Source organism: Quercus suber, unplaced genomic scaffold (genome assembly GCF_002906115.3).
Source record: "Quercus suber isolate HL8 unplaced genomic scaffold, Cork oak 2.0 scaffold_1043, whole genome shotgun sequence".
In the NCBI taxonomy this organism is placed as follows: Eukaryota; Viridiplantae; Streptophyta; class Magnoliopsida; order Fagales; family Fagaceae; genus Quercus; species Quercus suber.
In genome coordinates, this window is record NW_027070453.1 from 105,682 (window position 1) to 126,161 (window position 20,480).

Genomic DNA, 20,480 nt, shown 5'->3' on the forward strand with positions numbered 1-20,480 from the left:
AACCTGTTCAATCCGAAGCAGATTTCTAGATGCTGAGCATCTCATCAAGCTTTGCATTTGAAGTCCTCTCCAGTTGAGCTCTGACTTGAAACAGCTCCGCTTCAAGCTTCTTGGTCTTCTTAGCCAAGAAATTATTCTCAAACCTCAGTGCTCCAATAGTTTGATTCGCCTTATCAAACTTTGTGGACAACTCTTCACGATCAAGTTCCACATCACTGAGCTTATTGGTGGCCAGCCTATACAATTTCTCATGCTTCTCAGAGAGCTTGTAAAGCTTCTCATAGGCTGAATGGATATCATCATGATCATCCATCTTCTCGATTTTGGACTCCACCAGTTCTTCTTCTTCGTCCACTTCTTCAGCAATCCCTGCAGTAGGATTGACTGTGGCAGTAAAGGCATTTAAGATTCCGTCATCCTCATTGTCGGAATCATCTTCGGGCTCAGTGTCACTCAAGGTTGCAGCAAGTACCTTACTTTTCCCAATGCTCTTGAGATATGTCAGGCATTCATGCTTCATATAACCGAATCCATGACATCCAAAACACTTTGGTCCTGCAGGAACGGTGTACTAACCGCCTTCCTTAGCATCCTTTTTCCCTCTGTCTTGCACCTTAGACTGGAAAGAACTGGATTGTCTGCGGTCCTTATCGAAGCTCCTCCCATTGGCATTCTTCATAAACTTCTTGAACTACCTTGTAATGTAGGACTTCATCTTGGAATCTTCATTATTGGAAGACTCATCTGTATCACTACTCTTTACCTTCAAGGCCATGCTTTTGCCTTTACCCATTTGTCCAATCCTAGATAATCCTATCTCGTAGGTCTGCAAGTTTCCAACCAGCTCAGTTAAAGGAATCTTGTCAATGTCCTTTGATTCCTTTATAGCAGTAATCTTCGCATGGAATCTCTCGGGTAGAGATCTGAGCACCTTCCTTACAATCTTGGGTTCAGGGATGGTTTCCCCAAGATTGAAGGCTAAGTTTACTATGTCCTTGAGCTTGGCATAGTACTCATCAAACGACTCATCTTCCTCTATCTTTATTTCTTCAAAGCTTGTAGTGAGCCTTTGAAACTTTGAATCCTTGACAGCCTTTGTACCCTCATAAGTTGTCTGGAGGATGGTCCATGCTTCCTTTGCAGTTTCAGTAGAGGATATCTTCTTGAACTCCTCATTGGTGACTGCGCTAAATAGGGCATTTAACGCTCTGCTGTTGAAGTTTGCCGCCTTGATCTTGGCGTCATTCCAATCGGCCGGTTCTTCTTTTGGCTTGGTCCAGACAATCTGTACAGTTTGCCACACCTTTTCATCTAAAGACTGCAAGAAAACTCTCATGCGTACTTTCCAGTATGCATAGTTAGTGCCATCAAATAGAGGAGGTATGATTAATGACTGTCTTCTATCCATGACAATCAGGGGTCAATGGATCAACACAGCAAAGATTAAACCTAATCAGAGTGTGCCTGCTCTAATACCACTTGATAGGCCACAAACTCAACGACCCCTTGTGATTAAACCAATTAATTAATTAGCCAAGTTTTTAATTAATCAATTTATCATGCAATTGCGTGGAAGCATAAATAAATCACCAATAAACTAAATATGCAGCGAAAATTAAATGACATGGTGATTTGTTTACGAATAGGGAAAACCTTAACAGCAAAAACCCCACCGGGTGATTTTCAGGTCACCACTCTCGAAACTCCACTATTATCAAATCAAGCGGTTACAAGTAAAGGAATCCCAAGTACTTTACCAATCTACAGTTGAACCCTTACCCCAATACCCAATTGGACTTGATCTGTAGTGATATTTCACCCTTTTAATGCACGGCTCCCAAGTACGTGACTAACCAATGCGCGGATCCCAGTACGCGGCTTCAAATACCAACTTAGAAGCAGAGGTTGGCTGCAAAGTTCTTCAGTTCATCCTACACGATGAAGATCAGGAAGATACTTGGTCACAAAACCCTTTGGTGCAAATACACAGCAACTTCTTCAGAGAAGATGAACTAGGTCAAGAACTTCGTCTTTGATCACAAATTGCTTGAACAGAGTTTGCTCAAAGCTTGTGCAACTTGTGTATCGTTTGACGGCTCTTAAAACAATCCTTTTATATGTTTAGGGTTAGGAGAAAAGAAGGTCCAGAAGCATATTCACGGATCCAAAGAAATCAGATTAGAAAATTTGATTTTATAAATCTCGACATATAGCAGGTGTCGAGGAGCTATCGACCAGGTGTCGAGCTTTAATGATTTTTCACTTCAACTTGTTTTTCTTGGACAGACTTGATGACTTCAACACTTGATCTTAAAAATTTGTTTCTTGAAGTATTAAAAACACCTAGAACTACCCAATTACAAGTAGGGTGCGTTTTGTCAAAGGATTAGCCAATTTACATAAATAAGTGACATATGTTCTTAACAAGTGAAAACACATATGTCCTAACACTGTGGTCTCCCTTTATTTGTATGCCTATTTCCCTGTTTGTAGAGACCTTTGAGGGGCCAGGAGTTGTAGCAGACGTAGGGATGCCCACAGCTGCTCCTTCTACCACACCTATAGCACCTGTTACTGCCATTCCCACAGTGCCAGTTTTACCGTACCTTCTGTATCTGTTTCTACCATTCCCACAGCACCTGTTCCTGCTATCCCCACAACCCATACTCCTATGGGTCCTGGTGTGTCTCTTTCCCTCCTCTTCTTCTTCATTTCTTCATTGCGAGCTCATTTTCCTTAACTTTTGATTTCTCACACCATGCTTTGGGTTTTCCCGATAGGTCCACTTCCCGCTGCCCCTTCTCAGTTTGAGGTAGGCAGCAGTTTTGCCACCATTTTGGACCCTGTAAGTGAGGCCGCAACCTTCTTTACACGCTTTGATCAGCCTGAAGTTAATGACCTCAATCCTGTAGATTTCTAGGGTTCTAGGCCTCTGTATGTAGACTTCCATGGCTTCAGAGTTCCCGAGGGTTGTGCTTTTCATTTGGTGGCGGTCTACAGTAGCCGTGGTGACTTTATGCAGGGATTCCATCTCGGCCGTTTTACTAGAAAGCACTTCTTGAAGATGCTGGGGAGTGTGATGAACGATATTGAGCATAACTTTGTTGACACTGTCTCTACCGAGAGGATCCTTCAGTGGAGGGCTACGATTCAGGAGTTTGTTAGTGTGGGCTTTGCTGTAAAGTTCATTCTGGACCATTTTTGTGAGATTGCCCGAACCTTTTTCATGAAGAGAGTTTAGCCTGTTGTTGACGCCATTGATACATGGATTAAGGCTCTAAGGAAGGAGATAGCAGACTTGGAGGGTCGTCGCGAGGGCCTTCTTTCCAGCATTGGTGGGTCCAGCTGTTTTGGAGACCAGCCTCTCATTTCTAGGCTTCGTTGATGATGATGTAGTTCCCCCTTTTTTGTTGTTTTCCTTCTCTTATTACCTCATCTGGTACACTTTATGTTTCCTATATCACTTATTTGGAAAGCTTGCCACAGTTTAGGTTTGTAATTATGATGCTACACTTTGCTACTACTTTCGACTATTGCTATGACATGGTATACTTTTGTAATGCTTCATACTTCCTTTTCATTACATAAAAGCATGTTACAATCATGTCTTGTGACACAATCACTTGAAGGAAATAAAAGAAAAAACATTAAAAGGGACAACTACATAACTTCTTCTCTTAAGCATAATAATGTTTCAACCACTTCCCATTGATGGGATCCATCAGGTCTTTGCCATCCATCTGAGTCAAACAGTAATACCCACTTGGATATGCCTCTCTTATCATAAGGGGTCCTTCCCATTTTGGTGCAAACTTAGATGGTCCTGCCATACGTCGCCTGACGTAGTCCGCTACTTTTAACATGAGTTGCCCTTCCACGAACACTCTTTCTTTAGTCATTCTGTCATAGGCTTCAGTCATCCTTTATCTGTATCTGTGGTTGCGCTCTTGGGCCTCTTCCCTCCTTTCATCAAGCCCTCCTAGGTCTTCATACCTTTCTGCCGCAAAGACTTCCCTTTCTTTTTCCTTCTCCTGCATTTGCATAACTCTCAATGATGGAGTCATTACTTCCGCAGGGCTTATTACCTTTGTCCCGTAGACCAAGGAAATGGGTGAAAACCCTGTGGCTAACTTTGATGAATTTCTATAAGCCCAAAGAGCGTCCAGTAGGTGCATTGCCCATCCTCCTGTATACTCTTGGCTCATTTTACTGATGATCTTTATAAGGATCTTGTTTATCACTTCTACTTGCTCATTTCCTTGAGGGTAATAAGGCGATGGACGATGGTGCTTGACTTGGTAAAATTCCAGCATCTTCCTTACATCATTGTTGACAAAGAGTATGCCATTGTCACTGATAATCTTGTGGGGTACCCCAAACTTCACAATTATGTTCTCTTTGATGAAGTTCGCTACCGCTCCTCCTGTGGCTTTACGGAGTGGCATTGCCTCTGCCCACTTTATGAAGTATTCCTTAGCCACTAGGATCCATATGTATCCATGCGATGGTGGGTAAACTGGTCCTATAAAATCAAGCCCCCAAGTGTGAAAAGGCCATTAGGTGGCCATGCTGTGTAAGCTCTGCAGATGGGTGTGAATCAGGTTGGCCTGTATTTGGCAGCCATGACACTTTTTAACAAACTCCACCATGTCTTTCTTTATGGTGGGCCAGTAATAACCCATTTGTAGCAGGCACCTGTATAGCTTCTTCTAGTGTTCCCCACACTTTCCTGAGTCCACCTTCTTTATCATTCCTTTTGCCTCATCAGGACCCAGACATCTTAAAGGGTCCCCATCATACCCTTTCTCGAAAAGGACTCCGTTATGCAAAAAGTAGCATGTTGCCAACCTCTTAAACTTATAACTTTATGTGTGCTTTTGTGGCAAGATACCCTCTGTTAAGTACTGTACGAATGGACTTTTCCAGTCCTCCCTGGTGAACATAGCGTAACTTTCTTCTCTGTTTGCCATAAGCTGGTAGGTCTCACATTGAGTTTGGACTTGGTCTGCATCTTTACCCATACTTGGCCAATAAAAGCCTGCCCTTTGAAGCCTACGGTAAAGATTGACCTCTCCGCAGGATTCACACGTCTTGTCGTGCACTTCTTTTAACTTTCTTTGGGTCTCCTCCTGTCCTATGCACCTGGACAAGACCCCTCCTAGCATCCTACGACACAATTCTCCTTTTACCAGGGCATAGTCCTTTAGCACCTTTAGTTCTGCGACGTCTTCTTCCTTCACTAAGGCCTCCCTTTTGGGAATCCGCCAATCTCCTTCACACTATTCTTCTTGGAACCTTTCCTTCAAGGTCTCAATAATAGACTCCCTCCTCTTGCTAACTTCTATCTTGGTGTTATCCCCTTCAAAAATTATTTGTGAGCCTAGTGCGCCCAACGCATCCGCAAACCGATTTTCGTTCCTTGGAGCATGTTTTATCTTGAAGGTTGAAAACTTTTCCTCCATCCTCTGGGCCATTGCTCTGTACGAGGCTAGGCTGGGTTCCTTTAAGGAGAAGCTCCCTTTGGTCTGGCAGACTACTAGGTTCGAATCACCTATTACCCTTAAATGCTTAACTCCCATTTCAAGAGCCGTGGCTAGCCCGGTTAGATAGGCTTCGTATTCTGCCGTGTTATTTGAACAGGGAAATTCTAGTTTGAACGATAGCGCCACTGCCTCATCTTCTTAAGGGTATAAAACTACTCCCACTCCCCCTGATTAGGTGGTAGATGACACATCAAACTTCATTACCCATTGCTATCTGACTTCTTCTGCTACGGCTACTTCCCCTGAAACTTCATCATCCAGCAGGAATGCTTCCTCTCCTAGAAATTGCGCCAACAAGTCTGCTATAGCTTGACTTTTTACTACCTTAGGCGTTCCTGCTTTCAAGTTGTACTATGACAATTGTAACAACCACTAGGATATTCTACCAGAGAGGATTGGTTGCCGCAACAAAACTTTGATGGCATGAGACTTGGTCATTAGTCATACTTCATAGGCCAAGAAATAATGGCGTAGCCTCTGCGAAGCATACACAGTAGCTAGGCATGCCTTTTCTGCCCTTAGGTAACGAGTTTCTGCATTTATTAAGGCACGACTGATGTAGTACACTAGTTGCTCAATGCCACCTCCATCCTCTTGGGCGATTAATGCACCAATGGCATACAAGTTGGTGGCCAGGTAGAGTAGCAATAGTTTTTTGTGGATTGGGGCTTGCACAGTAGGGAGGTTCATCATGATCTGCTTTAGCTTTTAAAGTCCATTTGCTGCACTTCTCTCAATTCAAAGCTTTGCCCTTTCTTGAGTAATTCGGTGAAAGCAGAAGTAATTGATGCCAACCCAGGGATGAATCTCTGGATATATGAGACATTCCCTAAGAAGCTCTTTAAATCCTTTACCATGGCTGGAGGTCTCATAGTTGCTATGGTCGTGGCTTTGACCGGGTCCACATTTATTCCCCTGTTGTGAATGAGGAAGCCCAAGAATTTCCCAGAGGACATTCCAAATGCGCACTTGAGCGGGTTCATTCTTAGTTTGAAAGCTTTACATCTCTCGAATACCTTTCTCAACACGTGGAAGTGTTCCTCTCTCCTCCTTGATTTTACCACTATGTCATCCACATAGTCCTCTAGTTCCTAATGCATCATGTCGTGAAATATGGCCGTCATTACTTGTTGATAAGTTGCACCTGAATTTTTAACCCGAAAGGCATCACAGTGTAGTAGAAGTTGCCCATGGGTGTTCTGAAAGCAGTTTGCTTTGCATCCTTTAGTGCCATTCTGATCTAATTGTACCCACTGAACCTGTCCATGAATGAAAATATGGCACATCCTGCCGCAGATTCTATTAGTAAATCCATGTTCCCAATGGGAACTCGTCCTTTGGACAAACTCTGTTAAGATTTCTGAAATCTGCACAACATCTTATCTGCCCGTTCTTCTTCTTTACTGGTACTATGTTAGATAGCCGGCGTGGGTTTTGAATAGGCTTGATGAATTCTGCGGCTAGCAATTTCTATACTTCTTTTACTATTTGCCCTTCTATCTCAGTGTGGAATATCCTGGCAGGCTGGGCCACTAGCTTGGCCTCTGGATCCACATTCAACGTCTGCGCCACTAGCCCGGGACCTAGCCCTGGCATTTCACTGTAATCCCATGCGAAGACGCCTTTGAACTTTTTAAACAGCAATATCAGTTTTGATTTTTCCTTTTTCGTCAGACTTGCACTAATTGAGATAGGCCTTAGTTCTTGTGAGCCAGACCTCAAGTCAACTTCCTCTAACTCTTCTTTTGCCACAACTTGTACATCCTTTTCTGCCACAACTTCCTTATCTTTCTCTTCCTTACCTTCTTCCTCCAAACTTTCTCGAGCCACGCAACATGCCAAACTCCTATGCTGCCACTCTTGGGTGGGGCCCGCTTGTATTTCACTCGTGGGCCCCACGCGCCTTTGTAATTTGTACACAATCCTGCCATCAGGGTCTCGAACCCTGACACAATGCGGTGTGTCATCTGATTTTGCGGCAGGCGTTTCCTTCCTTTTCTTTTTTTGTGCTAGCAATTCCCTTAGATTAGGCTCTGGGCCACTTTGGATGTCTTCTTACTTGGGTACAAAGGTGCCTCGTGGTTTTGATACTGAGCTTTTCACAGATAGAGCCCATTGGTCGTAGAACATAGTTTTTACTAAATGAGCCTCTGCCTGCTCGAATGGCGAGGAGTTTGCTGCTATGCGTATCATTCTGTCATTCAACCTTCCCTTCACACACTTGTGGTAGGTGGATAAGACTAGTCAATGTTTGTGTAACCATGGCCTTCCTAACAGTACGTGATATGAGACCTCTGTCTTTACCACGTGGAACCGAGCTAAGGAAGCTATGGGGTCCACCTTTAGCCACAACTGGATGTGGCCTGCGGTGTATTCACCTCTTCCGCCAAATCCTGTCACTTCCATTGGGCACCCCTAAATCTTTCTTTCTGAGATTCCTATCGCTTATAAGGTGCTCAATGGAATGAGATTTATAGAAGCACCTATATCCACTAAGGCTCTCTTGATAGGGATTTGATTTATGGATGCTCCTAAGTAGAGGGGCCTCCTATGGTCTGGGTACCCCACCTTCATATCCTCATTGCTAAAAGTAATTTCATTTGATTCCTGTAAGAGGACCCTATCATTTGTGGCTTCTGCTAATAAACGTTCTATTCCTGCCTTAGAGGCAATGCTCACCAGAGCCTCTATGGCTATCTTTCTTTCTTTTGTCGTAAGACTCAACTGGTTAAACAAATTTTTGAATTTGGAACTTTGTTGTAAGGTGGTAATTGCTGCGGCAGGCAGGGCTGGATTCTTCTCTTCATCCTCCCCTGGATCTGTACAAAATTACTACCATTGCTACACCCTTCCCTTTGTGGTTTGGGAGTGGGTTTCTTTGAATTTCCTGCTGTGATAAATCTAGAGTCCCTTCTTTGATCCTGCGGTACACCAATCTACGGAGCGCTTAACATTCTGCGGTAGGATGTTGCACGTAGTTGTGTAAACGGCAGAAGCGTGGGTCCCTTTACTCATCTTCTGTGGGATCTCTTGAAACTTGATTAGGCTTAAAGACTCCGTCTGCTATCCACTTGTCTAGCAGCACATCTAACTCCTTTGGGGTGCATGGTATTGGTGGGGGAGTATCGTACTCCCTTCCATCAGTCTTCCTTCTCCGTTCGCCAGTGGATACTGCCATAGCTTGTGGATCGTTCCTCTTGTCGGAACTTGGTTTCACCGACTGGGTAGTCTTCCTAGCCTTTTGCAACAACTGTGCAAACTAGGAGATTCCTAAGTTTTCCAAGACTGCCCTGTACTCCCTGATCATGTTTGTCATACACATTTCCACCAATGTTCTTTCTTCACAATGATCATAGCAGTCGAGTGCTATGTCCCTGAACCTTTTGATATATTCCATTAAATCCTCACCACTTCTTTGCTTGGTTGCTTGCAGGGTTGCAAGCGTTACTGTTTCTTCCCCATGGACGTATTTAGTGCAAAATACATCTACCATGTCATCCCAAGTTGGGATTGATCTTGGCTTTAGGCCGATGTACCAAGTGTATGCCCGGTCACATAGTGATTTGGAAAACTCCCGAAGACATAAGTCTTCGTTTGTGGCATAAGGGCCAAGCGTATCAATAAACTTGCTCACGTGCTCAACAACACTTCCCTCCTACCATCATATTGCGCGAAGGCCCGCGACTCATACCTCTCGGGGTATGGTTTGCTAGGTACCCTTAGTGGGTACGGAGGTCTTTGTGCATAGAATCTTTCCTTAGGTGCTTTGGCCCTCTCCTATTCCAAGAGGGTTGCTACTTCGGCCATAGTGATGAAACGTTGTTTCGCATTCTGTGGGACACCTCCTGCTGGTGTCTCCTCTTTATCTACCACGTGCTCCGGGTCATGTTGGCTTCCTTTCTCCTTTGTTTTTTCTATTTTCAGTTGATGGATTTCTTCCATCATTTGCTGCTGTGAGTGTTGCAGGGACTGCAACACCTTAATGAAGATGTTGGCATTGTCAGTAGGGATTCCTGGCTATGGTTGGGGTTCAGCCCTCATTCTGTTGGCACCCTCTGTCTGGTTAGGCTGCTATTGGTGAGGCGTTGCTGGCTTGGACTTTGCTTGTGAAGGCACGGCGCTCATGTTTCGCGTTGCCTTAGATTTTGGAGGCATTTGTTTGCGAGGACTTCTATCCCTATCTGCTTCTTAACTCCCCAGCGGAGTCGCCAATTTAATGTAGTGGGCCTTTTTACAATGTTGGGTTGGGCTGCCTCCTGCAGTACTGAGCCCAAGTTTTCTGAGTAAGGGAGTTGAGACCAGTCCAACTACAACTCACTTTGGTTCAGCTTGTGCACAACTTGTGCCCCCCTTTTGCTAGGTTTTGATCACATACCCATGGCAGACAGAGTTGCTACGAGGAAGTTATAGTAGGTAGATGTAATAAAGATAACACAAGAAATACTAGGCAAAATAAATAAAAGGAAGTGGCAAGAAGCACCCCCGTACACAAAAGTAATAAAAATAAATGAGGAAATAATAATAATGGGCTTCTTGGATCAAAGAAGGAAAGATCAGTCTGTCACGCCAAATAAGGCTACAGAGCTTGAAGCCGAGAAGGGAAACCATTTCCTCAATGCGAATAATCTCCCCAGGAAAAGAAATTAATTGCTTTAAAGGAATGGGCCTAAATGGTTTATGCTCAATGAGGATCCTATTTCTTTGATAGAGAGTAGGGCTTTAGAGGGAGAGAGGAGATCAACCTATTGGTGCATGCCTGCCATTCTAAGTTCTCTCTTTTTCCTTTGTTTTTCCCTCTTCTTTTCTTAGTGCTTCCTCCTATCTTTATGATTTTCTCCTAGAGGTTCCTATTGCCGTGATTGTGATCCCACAGCTGTGCACGGCAAGGGCCCTTTATATAGTGCCTGCCGTGACTAGTTTTTACTATTTTTGCATTTAACTACCTCTGTTTGGTATGGGTATCCTTGCCGACCACTGCTGTTTCATCAGTCGTTTAGCCATCACCACTTACCTGTGCTAGCTGTGCCACTTCCCATTACCAGACAAAGAAGGCTATTTTGTTTGTTTGTCTGCCGTGGCTCTCCAACCTATTACAGTGTGGGTGCTTTCTCTCTCTCTATCCCTCATGGCATGCACCTAGTGGCTCCAACTCATCCTTACTTCTTTTGAGCGGTATGTCATCCCAATAGGACATTTTCCCCAAAAGAGCCTGAGCAAAAGCCCTAAAATAGGTTTTCTCTTCTTCCCACCGCCAGACTATGCCCTCTTACCTCTGACCCATGACCTCACCGTGTCCTATATTAGCTGGGTATAGGCTGGTAATGTCTGGGCCTTGCGCGTGCTTCACCTCTATGTATGTCCAAAATCTACCTGCCGCTTATGCGTTCGTTGTGGTCTAGAGGCTCGTCTGCACAGTCTGCCATTCGTCTTTAACTTCTACTGGTGTGAGCTGTTTTTTTTATTTCCCATCCTTTTATGGCTTGCTCCCCTTAGGGGCTGGGCTTTATTTGATGGGTGCTTTTCCTATTTTCAGCTTTCCCTTTTAATCTTTTTTGCAGTTTTGCCGCCTGTTCCTGCCATTCCATTTTGCCATTCCTACTGTGATATTATTTGACCTCAGTCTGCTGGGCCTCTTTAGGCCGGCTGCTTATTCTTCTCTCAATGACTCAATATGGTTATTTGGGCTTGACATTAAATGGCTCGTGGGCTCTTTTGTCCCATTTATTTCTTCTTGGGCATCCTCGGCCTATTTGCTTTCCTTGGACTTCCTTGGCCCATTTTCCTAACTCTGTGTTCCCATGGGCTTTTGCTAATTCTTTTGGGCTTCCCTGACCCAATTACCTCATCCTTCATCCTTGGGGCTTATGGGCTTGCCATCAACCCCTTACTTTCTTTGTTTGCATTGCTTCGGGCTTGCTATGACCCATTCTCACTTTTTTATATCACATATTGCTCATGGGTTTGCTACTTCTCTCTCTCCGGGCTTTTTTAGGCCTGATGGGATAGCGAAAAAGTGTTCATCTCCTATTCGTCCAGAGGGGTCGTCCATGACATGCAATTTGCCAAACAACTAGGCCATCTCCTATTCGTCCAGACCTCTCTTCCCTGAGAGGTCGACCAATTGGGTAGATCCCGTAATCAAGTCAAAAAGGTCGTCCACAGGTGAGTCCCATGGACGACCAAAGAACAGCATGACAAAGGGTCGTCCATAAGCATTGCACATGGACGACCACGCGATACTTAGCAGGTTTTGAAGTGGTTCATCAACCGGTGCTTATCCCGTCAATTTCTCCCAAGTATGTAACTTCTAGCAGCGGTTATGACCGTTAAAGAAGTTACATCCGGATTCCACAAATCTGGGGGAAGTTGTTGAACCAAATAACCGCCCTAAAGTACCCTATATAAGGACCGGTCCGGATTATGTAAAGGTATGATATTCTGAGATCCTTACATTACAGTTAGATTTCCAACATCCGGATTCCACAAATCTGGGGGAAGTTGTTGAACCAAATAACCGCCCTAAAGTACCCTATATAAGGACCGGTCCGGATTATGTAAAGGTATGATATTCTGAGATCCTTACATTACAGTTAGATTTCCAGGAGGGAAGGCACTAACTTCACCATCGGAGGATATTGGACCGGTCCACCCCGGTCATTCCTTTGATTCTTTTCTTCTTTTTCAGGCCTTTGCGAACGTTGTAGCCCATCGGAGCCGAAGTATTCAACCAAACTGATTTTATCCACTATCAGGTTCTAATTTAAATCTACTACTGAAATTATTTTTTTGCTCTCACTAATAACAACTAGTAATAACCTACCACTTAAATTTTTTTGCAAATTTGTTTTTAAGCATAGCATTTCTCTGTACCATAATAGCTCATTGAACCAAAGAATATTTAAGAAACATCCTAGAAATATATTTTATATATATATATATTTAAATTAGAGATAATATGGACATTTTTTTTTTCTTTTAGAAGAAACCATAAACGTGGATTTGATGATTAGGAGTTAAGCATTATTTAATTTTTTATTGATTTTATAGATATACTGGATGTAAATAATTTGTTAAATATAAGGAAATAGCATATGTTAAATCATGCTATAAACATCTTCTTCTTTTTTTAAACGTTATAAACATATTTTATGTGTTTATATATGTAGTTTCGTCAGTGGCTCGAAGGCATGTCATGGACATTATTTGGAGGTTTAGCAGCATGAAATAATAATGTAAATAAGGTCCTATTTTTATAAGATTCACTTCACAGTCAAATAAATCAAAATCTGGCTACACTTCAACCTACATTACATGTACATTTATATATGATTTTTTTTTTATGTTAATATTGCCAATGATAATTTTTTTTTAAATCATTGTAATATATATAGAGATATATATATATATATATATCATTAATAATAAGTGTTTAGCATATCACCCATGCACATTTTTTGTGTGAAAAAAAATGTTAAAATGCAAAACTCATCACCCTCTATGTTTCATCAAAATTCATTTTAGTTCTCTAACTTTGCTTTTGTTTATTTCAGTCTTATAACTCTCAAGTTTATTCAATTAAGACTTTTCCATCAACTTTTGTTATATGTTATGATTAATTTTTCAGTTTTTTAAAGTTTTCTTCAAATTTTTTTATTTAGAAAAATTCAATAAACGATTGAAAAGTATTTTTCAGATTTTTTTTTCAAAAAATTTTAACAAAAGTTGACAAAAATAACTTAATTGAATAAATCTAAAATTTAAAAGATTAAAATGAATGAAAACAAAATTAGAAAACTAAAATAAATTTTAAAAAAATTTAAAGGGTTAGTTTTACATTTTAGCCCCCACAACAAAAAAAGACCATGCCTTAGCACAAAAAATTAATTATTTTCTCGTCTAACTTTTTTTTTCCTCTTGAGTTTATGATTCAATTTGCCACTAAACTATGGACTATTTGAATTTTAAAAAAGTGAAAAAAAATTGGGGGGGCTTTTCTTGGTACAAGTGTACAACGGCCCAGGGTCGAGACACTCTTCTTTTACTTGGGAATACAACTCCGAATTCCTACAGAACTCGGTGAACAATGTTAAAAGTCCGAAACTTGATATGAATACCACTACCAACCGTGACTCCCACGTTTCCTAGTCCTCACAGAATTCGGTTTTCAACAAAGATTAAGGTTAAACCCCAAAACTTTTCTTATAAATACCCCACATACTCCCCCACACTTTATATTCTATTGCTTTGCTTTTGTTCTGTTCTGTTGTTTCCTTTTGTTTCTATTTAGTCCAGAGCAAGGCAGAGCAACATTCATGGATTCCCTCAACGATAAGAAGAAGGAGGCTCCCAATAGGTTGGTCGTGGAGGAACCCATTAACCACGACGACAACTCTGTGATCTTACTGCACCCTGATACCATGCACACCCTCAACTTCTTTCATGGTGATACTGTCTTGATCAAGGGGAAGAAGAGACGGGACACGGTTTGCGTTGTTATTGATGACGCTGCTTGTGACAGTTCCAAGGTTTTCATGAACAAGGTGGTGCGGTCTAACCTTAGAGTCAGGCTTGGCGATGTAGTTTCGATTCATCACTGTCATGGTATAAATTACGGCCATAGAGTTCACGTTCTGCCTATTGATGACACCATTGAAGGCCTTACTGGGAGTATCTTTGATGCCTACTTGAAGCCTTATTTTATGGATTCGTTTAGGCCAGTGAGGAAAGGTGATCTTTTTGTTGTGAGGGGTGGGATGAGGAGTGTAGAGTTTAAGGTTATGGAGACTGATCCTGCTGAGTATTGCATTGTTGCACCTGAGACTGAAGTTTACTGTGAAGGAGAGGCTTTGAGGAGAGAAGATGAGGAAAGATTGGATGAGATTGGTTATGATGATATTGGTGGTGTTAGGAAGCAACTTGGTCAGATTCGTGAATTGGTGGAATTGCCTTTAAGGCATCCACAGCTTTTTGAAACTATTGGAGTGAAGCCTCCCAAGGGAATTTTACTATATGGGCCTCCTGGTACTGGCAAGACACTCATAGCAAAGGCGATTGCTAATGAAACTGGGGCTTTCTTTTTCTGTATTAATGGGCCGGAGATTATGAGCAAGTTGGCTGGTGAGAGCGAGAGTAATTTGAGGAAAGCTTTCGCTGAAGCAGAGGAGAATGCTCCTTCGATTATATTTATTGATGAGATTGACTCTATTGCTCCCAAGCGTGACAAGACTGGTGGAGAGGTAGAGACGAGGATTGTTTCACAGCTTTTGACATTGATGGATGGTGTGAATTCCCGGGCACATGTTATTGTTATTGGGGCCACCAATAGGCCTAATAGTATTGACCCTGCATTAAGAAGGTTTGGGAGGTTCGATAAAGAGATTGATATTGGTGTTCCGGATGAAGTTGGTCGTCTTGAGGTTCTTCATATCCATACCAGGAAGATGAAGCTCTCTGAAGATGTGAACTTGGAAAGAGTGGCCAAGGAAACTCATGGACATGTGGGTGCGGATCTTGCGGCTCTTTCTACTGAAGCTGCACTACAATGTATTAGAGAAAAAATGGATGTGATTGACATGGAAGATGAAACCATCGATGCTGAGGTTCTCAATTCCATGACTGTCACCAATGATCACTTTAGTGCTGCTCTTGCAACTAGCACTGCCTCTGCTTTGCGTGAAACGTTTGTGGAAGTGCCTAATGTTAGCTGGGAAGACGTTGGTGGACTTGAGAGTGTCAAGACAGAGCTTCAAGAGACAGTTCAATATCCAGTGGAGCATCCCGAAAAGTTTGAGAAGTTTGGAATGTCACCATCTAGAGGAGTTCTCTTCTATGGTCCTCCTGGTTGTGGAAAAACCCTTTTGGCCAAGGCTATTGCCAATGAATGTCAGGCTAATTTCATTAGCATCAAGGGTCCTGAGTTACTCACAATGTGGTTCGGAGAGAGTGAGGCCAATGTTAGGGATGTTTTCGACAAGGCTCGCCAGTCAGCACCTTGTGTCTTGTTTTTTGATGAACTTGACTCCATTGCTATTCAGAGAGGAAGTGGAGTTGGAGACGCTGGTGGTGCTGCTGATAGAGTTTTGAACCAGCTTTTAACCGAAATGGATGGGTTATCATCCAAGAAAACTATTTTTGTCATTGGAGCTACTAATAGGCCTGATATAATTGATCCAGCACTTCTAAGACCTGGTCGTCTTGATCAATTGATCTATATCCCTCTGCCAGATGAGGCTTCACGACTTCAGATTTTCAAATCTTGTCTAAGGAAATCACCTGTGTCAAAAGATGTTGACCTTACAGCACTTGCCAAGCTTACAGAAGGCTTTAGTGGGGCAGATATCACAGAAATATGCCAGCGGGCTTGCAAATATGCCATTAGAGAGGACATTCAAAAGGATATTGAGAGGGAAAGCGGCACTGTGGCAAAGGATTCCACAGATGAAATGGCTGAGATCAAGGAAGCTCACTTTGAGGAGTCATTGAAGTTTGCCAGAAGGAGTGTGAGTGATGCTGACATCCGCAAGTATCAAGCTTTTGCTCAAACATTGCAGCAATCGAGGGGCTTTGGGTCTGCTTCCTATGGAGATCCTGTTGTTGATGATGCACCTCCTGCTACTTCGAGTTCCTCCACATCTGTTCATGCCATTCCAGAGCAAGTGATAGACACTCAAGCAACTCAAGGAGACATGTTGCAGTCTTTACTGACCGCTCAGGCTGCACATGGTCAGCTCTTGGATACACTGATGGGCAATATGGCTGATTTGCGTATCCAGCTTCATCAGTTGAAAAGTTTGTTGTCCTCCACACCACCTCCTGGACCCTCTGATAGAGTTTGCTTTGCCAATGTGTCACAAAATGGGGGAGTATATCTGTGTGCATCTTCAGCTCATGGGGTTGATGATGATGAGCTTTTTGATTAGTTGCCTGATAATGATTTATTTTCTTCCTATTTAGGATAAGGACTTAGATATCCAGAGAATCAGAATCATACAATTCTTTGTAGCTAGAATAAGTCTTATAGGATTTTAAATTTAGTTCTCTCCCTTCTTACTTTCTGCAATGAACTTTAGCTTTAATGTATTTGCTGTAACTCAATAATGATTGTAGTTGTTTCTGCAACAATTGATTCAATATAATTCAATATTTTACCTTTAGAAAAGCTTCCTTTCTGTTGGTCTTGTCAATTGCAATTATTTACTATTAATTCAAATTTAATTCCTTATTAATATTTTTTTAAATTGCCATGGTATGACAAACACTTTAGAAATGTTTTCCATAAGCAAATTCTGTGTTTCATGACTTTTTGTTTTATGTTTTCCTTAACCACATTACGAGATTGGTTAAAAGAAATGTCCTTAGGATTGGCTAATATATAAGCTCTTATAAAATGGTTTGTTTGGTTTTAGGAATGAAATGCACCTTTTTATGCCCTACAATATAGTGAGCTACAGTCAATTTGATCGGGGTGGCTTTCCACTGATTTCAAATAACCAACTTCATAACATATGGCAACAATCAAAAGGGGTATCTAACCAATCTACCTATTGGAGTAGGATCTGTGTCCTGTGCAATGTGGCAAGATCTACATGTCACTGCCCAGCTCACTGTTTTCTCTACCCTTTTTTTTATTCATACAGTAGATTGTCCCCATATGTTGCTTGCAAATGAAAATATTGGGCTTATTTCATACCAGTTTCTGCAGTATATTTATTTGTTTTTAGTTTTTACCAGTCTTTTTATGCAAAAGAGATTAAGATACTTGAGTGATACTTCTCATTTTTCCTTCTTTTCTGCTCCTAAGTTGTGCTTTCTGAGATGAGTGCACAGGAACATGAAATATGATAACCTTTGCACGGTTGCACCAGACTGATGCCCTCCTAGGCTCCTATCTAGTCTTCAAAGAATGATCTTGTATATTAATTAAAAGTGATAGTCCATATGATTTTAAGAAGTTGATTTATGTATGGAACTGAAAATTAAGTATCAGAAAAGACAAGCTTAGGCACCAAGAGATGTCTAAAAAGAGTGCTAATAATCAGTTGGCATGTCTTCAAATGGTACTTTGAAGTTGATTGGCAAGAGAACATTGTGTGAACTATGCTGTAGCAAAGTTTCTATTGGGATTTATTAGTGTTCTAGATAGTCTTCCAGGTAAAGCCCTTTGTCATCTTATTCTTGGGGATCAAATGTAATTATGCTGCCCTCATAAAACTTCATTATTTTTTTACAATGCAAGTGAGTTGGGTGCAAAATTGTCTTGTTCACTCATAGGCTGCCCATGTTTGTCATACATGGATTCCATATAGGTGAAGATGATTTGTATGGGATTCCAAATAATCAGATTACATTTAATCATTTACATTCAATTATCCTTTTGAAACATCTTTTTTAAAGGGCAGGATCTTGATGGTGTGCTTCCACCATCCCTAGTGAAGCTACCCTACTTAAAGACAGTGTAAGAAGAGTAATCCGTTATTCCTTTTACTTACTAGCACCTTAAAACTGATTTGAGCTTCAGATCTAATACAACACTAACCTTTTGCTTGAAGTGATCTCATGCGAAACTACCTTTTTGGTGCAATACCACCTGAAATGGCTTCTATAAAGTTGGAATATCTATCAGTTACTTCTTGATTAGTGTCCAAGGTTAGCCAGCAAATGCTCATTCTTATTAATTAAACTAATTCACTGCAGCTCCATTAATGTGAAAAAATTTCAGGCCAAATCACAAGTAAACATAACCACTTCTTCTTTTTTTTTCTTTTTCTTTTTTTTGATAATTCAATAGTTGGGGGTGGGGGGAAACCTTGGATGTCTCAAGTTAAAAATATTAGAAGGTGCCAACTAATTGAGCTACAAGGCTATTGACCATTACTGCTCTTTCATATATGCTCTTTTCTTTCTTACTAACACTTTTTTTTAGAGTAAAATTTTATTGTAATTTGATTTGGTTTAGCCATGCTTTTAACATTAAAGAAGAACAAAATTTCAGGAGCCTAGAGATGTTTTCTGGTACTGTCCCCCTTGAACTTGGAGAATCTGTCAAACTGTGTCAGTGTTTCTTTCTTTTATTTTATTCATTTGCAAATCACATTTGATGATTTATTTTTTAAAATTTTCAATGATTGACTTATTCCATCAGCACCAAGCTGAACTGGTTTGAACTTTTCATTTGGTGATTACAGCATTCTTAGTGCAAAATCTCACTAGCGAGTTGCTAGTTGCTCTCAACCAAATTAACTGAAGTGTAAGTGGTTGTGACCTTTTCCATTTATGTACTAATAGTGATTGTAGGTTTATACTTGAAAAACTTCAGGTTTTCAATTTGGGTCATATGCAGTAGGATTAGATATAACAACTTCACTAGTAGAATACCCCAACTTTTTCAGAATTGGAAACAATTTCAAAATTTGTATGCATTTTCTTCCCAATAATATTATTTAAATATATTCTTGTAAAATTTTCAAGTGAATCTAACCCATTAGAGTTGTATTTTCAACAAAGATATCCAAGCTAGTGGTCTTGAGGGGTCCATTTCTTCTACAGTTTGTGTCCTGAGTAATTTAATTGATCTGTAAGTCCTACCTTCCAAGAATTCTTTTGTTGCATTATCTCTATGAAATTCTTATGTTACAATCCAATTCATTATTGCTTAGTTATTCTCTTTTCTAAACAGTTATCAACTAGAATAATACAAAGTGAAGAAATTGTGCCTTCATGATGTCAGCTTATGTTGCACTATATTAGGGTCTTGCACAAAAGGGGGACAATGCCACACTATGCGACAGTAGCACTCTAAAGCTAAAGTTAGTTGTTAATTTTGGAAAGAAGAGTTGAAATGAGACTATGGTCCGGTTGGATACAACTGATTGTTGCTGAAAGTGGCTGAAAACTGCTTGTTGCTGAAAACACTGTAGCAAAATAATTTTTAAATGTATGAATAGTATCGTGGGACCTATTTTTAATATTTTTTAATTGTAAACAGTATATGAACAGTGCATAAACAGTGCACACACTGTTCATGCACAGTGATTTTTGTCTCCAAATAGTCAATAAGTCCGGCTGAAAAAAAAAAAAAAACACAAAACGTAACTCTACAATGAGTGAGAAGAAGTGGTATCCAAACCCTCTCTATAAGTTATTTCTCATCTCTCCCAGCTGGGAGGGGAAGGGGTATTTATACCCTAAGCAATAAGTATGGCATGGTAGAGGGCATTATTATCCTACGAGGCATCTTTTAGCTAAAGAAACAGCTTATTGATGGGACAATTCAATGGGACGAGGAGGGCCGGCCTGCTGTAGTGCAGTTGTAATTGTTTCGGCCTTGATGCACAATGTCTTGGTCTGGTCTTAATGCACATATCCTAGTATGGTTCTGTCTCAAATGAATTTCCCTTTTAACCTTATATTTATTTGGTTGCATCCCATTATATATTTTTAACCCTTTCATATTTCTTTTTAAATTATATTTGAAAAAATAAATAGTAATTATGAGGTACATTTTTATTCTAATTCATTGACAATTCATCATTTTGAAATTTTTTTTTTTCACCTAAAAGAACCCAGAAGAGTGAATGAAGTAATGAAACCATCAATAGAAATTATGGAGAGGGTATTTGGGAAGTAATTAAAAATATAAATTGATTAACAAATAAAAAATAATAAGGAAATAAAATTAAAATTTAAAATGATTTGTGGAAAATGTATTAAATTATCCAAAATAGGAGATAGAATTAGAGGATAACACAATAAGTGAGCAATCAATGTTATACTTGTTCAACAAAAAAAAAATGTTATACTTGGTGGGTGAAACATTTTTGCAGTGCAAGTTTATTTTGATTAAGTTTCAAATATGATTTCTGTTTTTTATAATCGTGCTCTTTATCATTAAACCAAAATACCAATCGATTTTTTTTGTGTAAGTAGAAATTGCATCCT

The 20,480-nt window shown here is 40.7% G+C and overlaps 1 protein-coding gene across 1 annotated transcript; it reads left to right on the plus strand.

Moving 5' to 3' along the window:
* Window positions 1-13,768: 13,768 nt before the first annotated feature.
* Window positions 13,769-16,581, plus strand: LOC112035464 (cell division cycle protein 48 homolog). The gene has a single exon (XM_065769071.1). The coding sequence runs from the start codon at window positions 13,856-13,858 to the stop codon at window positions 16,460-16,462; it is 2,607 nt and encodes an 868-aa protein (XP_065625143.1). The 5' UTR covers window positions 13,769-13,855; the 3' UTR covers window positions 16,463-16,581.
* The last annotated feature ends 3,899 nt before the right edge of the window (window positions 16,582-20,480 follow it).

Excerpts from the sequence above, each read along its gene's own strand:
- LOC112035464 (XM_065769071.1), top strand. The coding sequence starts at position 13,856 with ATGGATTCCCTCAACGATAAGAAGAAGGAGGCTCCCAATAGGTTGGTC.